Source organism: Bison bison, unplaced genomic scaffold (genome assembly GCF_000754665.1).
Source record: "Bison bison bison isolate TAMUID 2011002044 unplaced genomic scaffold, Bison_UMD1.0 scf7180017864149, whole genome shotgun sequence".
NCBI classification, from domain to species: domain Eukaryota; kingdom Metazoa; phylum Chordata; class Mammalia; order Artiodactyla; family Bovidae; genus Bison; species Bison bison.
The window spans coordinates 4,844,311-4,855,131 of NW_011494721.1; the positions used below are offsets into that span (position 1 = coordinate 4,844,311).

The 10,821-nt window shown below is 37.2% G+C and overlaps 1 protein-coding gene across 1 annotated transcript in view; it reads right to left on the minus strand.

The window, feature by feature from the left end:
* The window catches only part of LOC104989299 (zinc finger B-box domain-containing protein 1-like), a gene marked incomplete at its 5' end in the record, with an annotated part of 69,325 nt that overhangs the window by 36,988 nt on the left and 21,516 nt on the right, over positions 1-10,821 (minus strand). The window contains 3 exons of the mRNA XM_010840929.1: positions 2,089-2,189; positions 2,550-2,659; positions 9,195-9,315. Coding sequence (XP_010839231.1) covers positions 2,089-2,189; positions 2,550-2,659; positions 9,195-9,315 — 332 coding nt within the window. The remainder of the gene's footprint in view (positions 1-2,088; positions 2,190-2,549; positions 2,660-9,194; positions 9,316-10,821) is intronic.

Consider the following 10,821-nt stretch of genomic DNA (forward strand, 5'->3'; position numbering starts at 1 on the left):
ACAAATATACATGCATGTATGTTCTCCAAGCCAGGCTTCAGCAATATGTGAACCGTGAACTTCCTGATGTTCAAGCTGGTTTTAGAAAAGGCAGAGGAACCAGAGATCAAATTGCCAACATCCGCTGGATCATCGAAAAAGCAAGAGAGTTCCAGAAAAACATCTATTTCTGCTGTATTGACTATGCCAAAGCCTTTGACTGTGTGGATCACAATAAACTGTGGAAAATTCTGAAAGAGATGGGAATACCAGACCACCTGATCTGCCTCTTGAGAAATCTGTATGCAGGTTAGGAAGCAACAGTTAGAACTGGACATGGAACAACAGACTGGTTCCAAATAGGAAAAGGAGTATGTCAAGGCTGTATATTGTCACCCTGTTTATTTAACTTATATGCAGAGTACATCATGAAAAAAGCTGGACTGGAAGAAACACAAACTGGAATCAAGATTTCCGGGAGACATATCAATAACCTCAGATATGCAGATGACACCACCCTATGGCAGAAAGTGAAGAGGAACTCAAAAGCCTCTTGATGAAAGTGAAAGTGGAGACTGAAAAAGTTGGCTTAAAGCTCAACATTCAGAAAACGAAGATCATGGCATCTGGTCCCATCACTTCATGGGAGATAGATGGGGAAACAGTGGAAACAGTGTCAGACTTTATTTTTCTGGGCTCCAAAATCACTACAGATGGTGACTGCAGCCATGAAATTAAAAGATACTTACTCCTTGGAAGGAAAGTTATGACCAACCTAGATAGCATATTCAAAAGCAGAGACATTACTTTGCCAACAAAGGTCCGTCTAGTCAAGGCTATGGTTTTCCTGTGGTCATGTATGGATGTAAGAGTTGGACTTTGAAGAAGGCTGAGCGCCGAAGAATTGATGCTTTTGAACTGTGGTGTTGGAGAAGACTCTTTAGAGTCCCTTGGACTGCAAGGAGATCCAACCAGTCCATTCTGAAGGAGATCAGCCCTGGGATTTCTTTGGAAGGAATAATGCTAAAGCTGAAACTCCAGTACTTTGGCCACCTCATGTGAATAGTTGACTCATTGGAAAAAGACTCTGATGCTGGAAGGGATTGGGGACAGGAGGCGAAGGGGATGACAGAGGATGAGATGGCTGGATGGCATCACTGACTCGATGGACGTGAGTCTGAGTGAACTCTGGGAGTTGGTGATGGACAGGGAGGCCTGGCGTGCTGCGATTCATGGGGTCTCAAAGAGTCGGACACGACTGAGCGACTGATCTGATCTGATCTTATCTGACGTGTTAATTTGTTCAGAATCTTCAATTTATCCAAAGCAGAAATAAATATGTTGCTAGGCATACACACACACACATGCACACTGCAGAAGCTATTAACCTAAAGAAGAAAGTAGTATGTCAAAAAGTACTTCCTCTATTGTATTTCTTCACTATGACAACCATAGAAAGAGCAATATTGAGGACAGTGGGTATATTCTGTTACTAGAGGATGAGAAAGTCAGAAATGCTTTCATCCTGGAGCTGGAGCTATGACTTACTCTGGCTCCAGCTGATTTTACTTGGTGTTTTCCAGAGGCTTATATTCAAGTTATTATTATACTAAATCCATTAAATCTTAAAACTCTTTTCCCTTTAAATAAAAAGTATTAAATGACATTCAACAAACTAAATGCATAAAAATTTTATTAAATAAATATCATATAATGAGAATAATCTTTGTTTAAAAGCATGATAACGTAGAAAACTAAATACTGGGTTGGTCAAAAAGCTCTTCTGGGAACAAACCTTTTGGCCACTCAATAAAATAAACACTAAACACCATCTCTACAAGTTAAAAGATTGAAATATCTTCTTATCTCCCATACTATGACACAATATAAATTTAGCTCACAAATTTACTGTTTACATTAAAATAATAGTCTGCTGTATTCCTACCAGCATATTTAAGTTAAAACACTTGTAAATTTATACTATTAAACTATGCTTAATTATGAAAGATTATCTTGCTAAAAATAAATATGTAGTTGGTAAGTACATATAATTTATGTGTTGTGAATTTCCTCTCTGTTAAGTAATATGAGTGGTCATTATGCACTTACATCATCCAGTTCAACTATTTTTAGAGATGGTTCAGGTCTCTCTATGTTTAATTCTTCTATTGGAAGAAAAAGAGCTGGGGGTTGTATCTTGATATCTTCAACTAGAAAATAAGATTAAAAATAATATCATCCAGAGTATAGCTTACCTGATAATTCATCTTCAAATAACATAGGCAACAATGGAAGAATGTTCTTCTGTGCAGCCACTCAAAGGTATAAATACTCTCAATTTTCCCAGCTCAAGTAAATTATTTAGCATTCAATTTTTAAATGAAGCTATTTAAAATAAAAGCTACATCTAGAGAATAAGAAGGAGAGTGTGTGTCATTCTGATCTAGAAATAGTGTACAGTGTAGTGAGAATGATACAGTAAAGGAAACCAAAAGAAGATGCTGATTAATGCTCAGTGTATATAAGTTGATACAGTAAATTCAAAAATATCTCATCGAGGCTGAACTTACCATCACTATCTTCATCATTTTCATTCTGAGAACACTGTGCCTCACTAGTGGTTTTACTCTGAGGTATGAAGGTGTCTGGTAGCATGTTCTGAAGTTGCTCCAGTGGAGTTCTACAAAACAAAAAGCAATTAAAAGCCTAAAGTACATTATCTAAAATTTCTTTGGATGAGATCTTAATTTATTTCACAAACAAATGAGTCTACAAAATTAATAAGGAAAATATAGCTATACCTCTAATTTACAGAAGAAATGCATAACTGCATAACATAATCTTAGTCTACTAAAACAATTTTGTAAATCAAATTAACATCACACAAGATTTTTAATTGCATATCCTACTGTTTTTCTGTTTAGGATGAAAATCAAAGTTATGATAGAATTCAGTGTTCTTGCAAAAAACACATGGAGTCCATGAAACATCACGCTGTTAAAAAAGCTAATTTACAAAGGTGTGCTGCATCTCACACAGGGAACTGAAGATATTTTTCTAAACGTCCACCAAGCCGACAGGGTGATAAAACAGGTTTCCACTCTATGAACATGAGGTGCTGTGGCTGAAGCATCTTTCACCTAATTAACAATGAGGTCTGATGTGGCCTGTCTCACATACAAGGCAATGAAGCATGGGAATCTTTAGAGGTCTTGTGCATTTGATCCCAAAGGATATTCCAAAGCAGTGGGGAAGGGAGTCACGTTTTAACTGAGAAAGTAAGTAGCTGCACATCTCTTCTAGATTATATAATGCTTGTGCAGTTCCACATATAAAAGTCAGGGCTTTCTTAATAATATCCACAGGTAACATCAATATTAAAAAAAAAAAATGTTCCAAGCTATGTTCTAAACCATTTGGGGTACTGAATCTTAATAGGAATACTAAATAGGCATTATTATTATCTTAATTTAGTGAGAAAACTGAAGCACAAAGAAACTAACCAACTTGTTCAAAGTCATTCAGTGAGTAAATGCAGCAAAGAGAATTTGAATCCAAGCAGTCTGCCTCCCCAAGCCCATGTTTTTAATCATTTTGCTATATTGCCTCTCTCACAATTTGCAAAGACACCAAAAATTTAATGATCTCCTGGCAAATTGTGACTGTGAATTTTCCCAATATATGCAATGTATATGTCAGTACACTCCAAAATATTTATATATTATCCAGATTTGAAGAGCATGTCATGTTACATCCACAATTTAATTAAGTGATGGAAAATATTAGAGAGTAAAGGTCAAAGACAAACTGGTATCTGGCCACTGGAAACCTCTTTCCAGTTTTATGTGAAAATACTTTATAAAAATTCAATTATTGATACACATACATGTATTAATATCTATATACTCCTTCATGAAGTTAAAACATCAAATTTTAGGGGCAAAACTCTGAACCAAAGCCTTGTACAGTCCAGATAATAGAGTACTGGAGCTGAAGGGGCCCCTTAGATCTATTTCAAACTTAGTGTTTTGCAGGTGAGAAAATGTGGACCAAGAGAATTAAAGTGATTTGCCCATGAACAAACAACTAGCTAGTGAACAAACTAAGTCTGCACTCTGGATATTAAGACCCTAGCACCATTGCTCTGCTAAAAGATCATGCCACATAAATAAAAGACGACATATGCTTTAAAATAGGATTACCTCACCAGATTCTCCTTTTTTTTTAAATTTAAATAAATATATACCCAGCATTGACCAGTTCATTGGGGAAACTAAACTGACCAAATCATTCTTGAAATGAGTGTTCTAAATTTATTCTGTGAATCACTACAGGCCTGTTAGCCTCAGAATCACCAGAGAAAATCTTTTTTTAAATGCAAAGCCTCAGACAATCCTTAAAAACATTGATTTTTAGGTTTGCCTCAGACGATCCTTAAAAACACTGATTTGTCTGAGGTTGGGTAGAGAAATCAGCATTTTCACTTGCCCCCATACTTCTGATGATCAGCTAGACCTGAGAAGCAGATATAATTAAAATAGGGGGGTTGGAGTAGAAATACCAACTAATTGATAATATCCATCCTTAAAATACTGTAAATACAAATTGTATGATCCCTTTCATGAAACTTTCCTAGCATTTAAAAGATCCACTAGAAAAAAAGGAAAACTACACCAGTGGGACTTCATCAAGCTAAAAAGTTTCTGCACAGCAAAGGAAACATTGACGAAATGAAAATGAAAAGACAACCTATCAAATGAAAAAAGATATCTGTAAATCATATATTTAATAAGGAATTGACATTGAAAGTACACAAATGACTCATACAACTCAACAATCAAAAAAACAAACAAACAAACAACCCAATTTAAAATAGGCAGAGAATCTGAATAGACATTTTTGCAAACAAGACACACTGATGGCCAACAGATATATGAAAAGTTGCTCAACATCACTGATCAGGGAAACACAAATTGAAACCACAATGAGATACCATCTCAATGAGATATCACCTGCTAGAATGGCTATTGTCATTAAGAATAGAAAACAACAAATGCTGGAGAAGACAAGGAGAAATAAGAAACTTATACCCTGTTGGTGGGAATGAAAAACAGTGCACCTGCTATGGAAAACAGAATAGAACTACCATATGATTTACTTATTCCACTTCTGGATATTTATTTGAAGGAAATGAAAATATTAATTTAAAAAGGTATAACAGGAAGTACCAGTATATGTCCAAAGGATCATCTAACAAGGAGATCACTCACTCATCTAAACAGAAGACTTGAGCTATTACCCAAGAAAATGGAAGAGTGGTCCTGAAGTTACTTCAGAAATTATCAAGGCTATCCCTCCCATTGGGTTTCCCAGGTGGCTCACCAGTAGATAATTCAACTACCAATGCAGGAGATGTGGGCTCGATCCAATCCCTGGGTCAGGAAAATCCCCTGGAGAAGGAAATAGCAACTCACTCCAGCGTTCTTGCCTGGGAAATCCCATGAACAGGGGAGCCTGGTGGGCTACAATCCATGGGGTCACAACAGAATTAGACACAACTTAGCAACTAAATAATAAAAAATCCTTCCCATAACACAGAATCTCCAATGCAGTAATGTCCAGTAAAACCCTGAGGGTAAGGCTGCCCTTATGATCCCAGACTAGAACAGTCATAATTCCAGTTCAGGGGAATCACAACCATGTGACCCATCTCAGAGTCATCAGAGGAATGGGGCCACCCAAAATCATGGGGATGGCAAAACAGATAGAGCCACCTGGAACCTTGGGGGCCCAGCCCTTGCCACACCAGGCTCAAGGCAGCACTACTGCCTCAGTGTGTCCAGAAGAGGGCTTTCCACCCAGTGGGCCTGGACAGCAGAGCACTGACAAAGGAAAATTCTCAAGAGTTAAGGTCTAACAGCATTGTCTTGTTAGGTTTCAGACTTGCTCAGGACTTGTTCCTTTTTTATTCCCAATTTCTCCCTTTGGAATAGGAATATCTATCCTATGCTTGTCCCACCATTGTATCTCAGAAGCACAGAACATATTTGATTACACAGATTCACAGTTAGAGAGAAGTCTATCTCAGAATGAATCATGCATTGAATCTCACCCGCATCTGATTCAGATGATATTTAGATAAGATTTTAGAATTAAGAGTAGAATTTTGAGGTGACAGTGAGACGACTTAAGACGTTGGAGTCTATTGGGACAGAATGAAAATATTCTTTAAATGGGAAGGTCATAAACTGTGGAAGGCCAAGAGCAGAAAGCTCTGTTCTGAATGTCTGTGTCCCCACAAAATTTGTACATTGAAACTCTAACCTCCAAGGTGATGGTACTAGGTGGTGAGCATTTGGGGGGCGATTTGTTCAAGACAGTAGATGCCTCATGAATGGGATTAGTGCCCTTATAAAAGAAACCCAAGAGAGACCTCTCACCCCTTCTGCCCTTTGAGGACACAGTGAGAAGACAACCCAGTCACCAAGTCTGCTGGCACTTTGATCTTGGACTTCCCAGCCTTAAGAACTGTGAAAAACAAACATCTTTATAAGCCACCCAGTCTATGCTATTCTAATAGCATGAACAGACCACGACATTCGTATTAAGGCAAGAGTGATTTTATAGCAGAGAATATTGGTGAGCACCACGTCAACTATGTGTTCAAGGTTAACAATCTGGTGATGAGATCTACCGACAGTACAGTCATGTGATATTATGCAGTAAGAAAGGCACCTCCTCTCTCATTCTTCCTCAAAATGTATAACCTCAATCTTATTATGAAAAAACAGGAGCCAGACCCACAGTGAGTATATTCTATGAAACACCTGACAAGTACTCATGTCCATATCATGCAAGACAAGGAAAGAGCAAGGAGTTGCAATGGAGAAGGAGATAGGACAAAACTGCACTCTGAGACCCTAAATTGACTCCTGAAACAGAATAAGGATGTTAGTGAAAAACTGCTGAAATTCAAATAAAGTGTGTAGTTTAGTGATTCATATTGTACCAGTGTTAATTTTTTGGTATTGATATATGCTGTGATTATATAAGATGTTGCCATTAGGGAATGCTGAATGGATGATATGTAGAAATTCTTCATACTGCTTTGTAACTCTTAATTGCATGCCTTATTTCAAAATAAGAAAATTGAAAGAAAAGGAATACATCCATGAAAAACAGTTGAAGGGATATGGTAATCTGTCAAATAAAAGCTTCAAAAAAGGCATGAAGACTGATTTTTAAAATATGAATTTAAATATGATTTGAAATATGATGTGAATTTTAAATATGATTTTAAAATAGGAAAGGATATCATTAAGAGGAGAAAGTCAATTTGGTCTGTACTGTATATTGTCACCCTGCTTATTTAACTTCTATGCAAAGTACATCATGAGAAACGCTGGGCTGGAAGAAGCATAAGCTGGAATCAAGAGTGCCGGGAGAAATATCAATAACGTCAGATATGCAGATGACACCACCCTTACGGCAGAAAGTGAAGAGGAACTAAAAAGCCTCTTGATGAAAGTGAAAAAGGAGACTGAAAAAGTTGGCTTAAAGCTCAACATTCAGAAAAAGAAGATCATGGCATCTGGTCCCATCACTTCATGGGAAATAGATGGGGAAACAGTGGAAACAGTGTCAGACTTTATTTTTTGGGGGCTCCAAAATCACGGCAGATGGTGATTGCAGCCATGAAATTAAAAGATGCTTACTCCTTGGAAGGAAAGTTATGACCAACCAAGATAGTATATTCAAAAGCAGAGACATTACTTTGCCAACAAAGATCAAGGCTATGGTTTTTCCAGTGGTCATGTATGGATGTAAGAGTTGAACTGTGAAGAAAGCTGAGCACTGAAGAATTGATGCTTTTGAACTGTGGTGTTGGAGAAGACTCTTGAGACTCCCTTGGACTGCAAGGAGATCCAACCAGTCCATTCTGAAGGAGATCAGCCCTGGGATTTCTTTGGAAGGAATGATGCTGAAGCTGAAACTCCAGTACTTTGGCCACCTCATGTGAAGAGTTGACTCATTGGAAAAGACTCTGATGCTGGGAGGGATTGGGGGCAGGAGGAGAAGGGGACGACAGAGGATGAAATGGCTGGATGGCATCACCGACTCAATGGACGTGAGTTTGAGTGAACTCTGGGAGTTGGTGATGGACAGGGAGGCATGGCATGCTGCAATTCATGGGGTCACAAAGAGTCAGATACGAGTGAGTGACTGAACTGAACTGAACTGGACTGAACTGGTTTAACTGGCAGAATTGGGCCCAAGTTTAGCAACTAATCAGAAAAAAGTGACAGTTCACTAGGAGATATTATAGCAGGCAGAATGTTCCAAAGATGGAGGGAGCCATCTCAGGAGATGGTTTTGCATTACTGGAAGTGAAACAAGAGTTTGAAAACCACTCTTCTGGTATATTCTAGACATGTTTTCTAACACCTTACATGCCAAAATGCGGTTCAGAGACTAGCATTATCCATAATAATATCACATTGGAGCTGTTAGAAATTCAGAAATGCAAGATCTCAGGCTTGGCCCATACCTACTGAAGAAGAATCTATGCTTTGCCATAGTCTCTAGCTGACTCACAGGCAAGTGTGAGTCTCACTGCTACAGGGCAAACCAAGCTTCTGGCCTTTAAAGGTACCTCCCGCTATGGTTCTTATATCATGGTAAAATTATGAACGACTCCAACATGTACCCAATCGTTTTGGTTTGATATTTAATAGTTTAACTTTCGAAAAATTTATGAAATGGTGCAGTTAATGATACAGTTTTTGAATAAAATACATTTGAATACTATTAATAAAACTATAAAATTAAAAGTCTGGTTAACTTAAAAGTACTTTCAAAGTTTCTGAAGAGTATAGCCTCAAAAATCACCTTTCAAAGTAAGCTTTCATGTATTGCATTATTTTTGCTATTTTTTAAAAACTATGTACTGTAGTTGTGCCTTTCTTTCCCCACATACATATTTTCACTTAGACAGACCCTAAATCAATCATGCATTATATACATAAATTGAATTAAAATTCTTATCAGTATGGTAGAAGCTTCACAGGGACTTAATATTGCTTTAAAATTATTTACACAGATGTAAAGTACATAAATAACACTGCTACAAAAAAAAGCATGTCACACAAGAAAGAAACAGAAATAGCTTTTACATTTCTTATTGATAATGCAAAAAAAAAAAAATCAGAAAATACCTTCTATGTTTTTTAAGCCATAATTTTTCCATGTAGGATAGACTATCTTCCTTAAATTCAATAGTAAGTGGTTCTGTCCAAATTTTCAGATTAGTTTGTACTTCACATTCTTCCAATGAATCTTAAAAAAAAAACATAATATGCATAATTAATATAACCTAGGATACAAATTACCATATCTCTCAAGATACAGAGCTCATCATTTTTGAGGCAAAGGTGCCTTGATATTTGTCTATACAATCAATAGTTCTAGGCTTAAATGCTGTAAAAATGCCAAATATTAGTGATGTATTATATTTTTATAGTTTTCTTCAATAATTTCTTGGGAAAGAAGTCTTATGATTCAGAATGTTTTTAAAGCAGCTAATTATTTTACACAACAAAGATAAAAACACATAGATTCATTATATATTCTATAAAGGCATACACACAGAAAGGCATGTATTATAGCCACTGACAATAATATTTACACATTATGGGAAATAGAAAATAAATAACTCAGAATGGCACCTGGAGGAGACAACTGTCCTCATGAATTTATATCTACATGGCAATTTACTTCCAGATGCTTAGGATGTTTCTGAAGTACTACTAAATTAAAAGCACCATTCAGACATATTTAAAACTGATGGAGATTTCTGGGGAAAAAAAAAAAACAAGAGCAGTGTAAATCCAGATTTTCTCATCTCTCCACCCTCCTAAATATTAGACCCTTCTCCAAACTGACCATAATAGCAGGAAAAATCTTGGAGAAAATAGAGAAGCAGTAAAGAGGGAAACAATTATTCTTTCATAGACTGAAACTAGAGAATAATCCAAAGTGCATACTGCAGGTTTTAATAAATAGCTTTTAGAAGCAGCCAAATGCCAACTATGAAAATAAACCAAAAGAATGTGTCATTTACTCCCGTTCTTCCCACAGTATAGAAGAGTGCTGAATAAAGCAATTAGAAGGTGTACTTTGCCAACAAAGCTCTGTATAGTCAATGCTATGGTTTTTCCTGTAGTTACGTACAGATGTGAGAGTTGGACCATAAAGGCTGAGAAAGTGAAAGTCACTGAAAAGTGAAAGTGAAAGTCACTCAGTCCTGTCTGATAAAGAAGGCTGAGCACCAAAGAATTGATGCTTTTGAACTGTGGTGTTGGAGAAGACCCGAGAGTCCCTTGGACTGCAAGATCAAACCAGTCAATGCTAAAGGAAATCAGTCCTGAATATTCATTGGAAGGATTGATGCTGAAACTAAAGCTCCAATACTTAGAGCTTAAAGTCTCCAATACTTAAAGCTCCAATACTTAAAGCTATAAAGTCGTCACCTTATACGAAGAGACGACTCATTGGAAAAGACCCTGATGCTGGGAAACATTGAAGGCAGGAGGAGAAGGGGACGACAGAGGATAAGATGATTGGATGGCATCACTGACTCAATGGACATGAATGTGAGCAAACTCCAGGAGACAATGAAAGACAGGGAAGCCTGGCATGCTGCAGTCCATGGGGTCGCAAATAGTCGGGCACAACTGAACAACTGAGAAGCACCACCAGGATACATGAACTAAAAGAGCAGGAGTCAAGGAGAACAAGTCATAGGAGAAAGAAAAGCCCTCCACCGTGAGTCCTCCTTTTCAT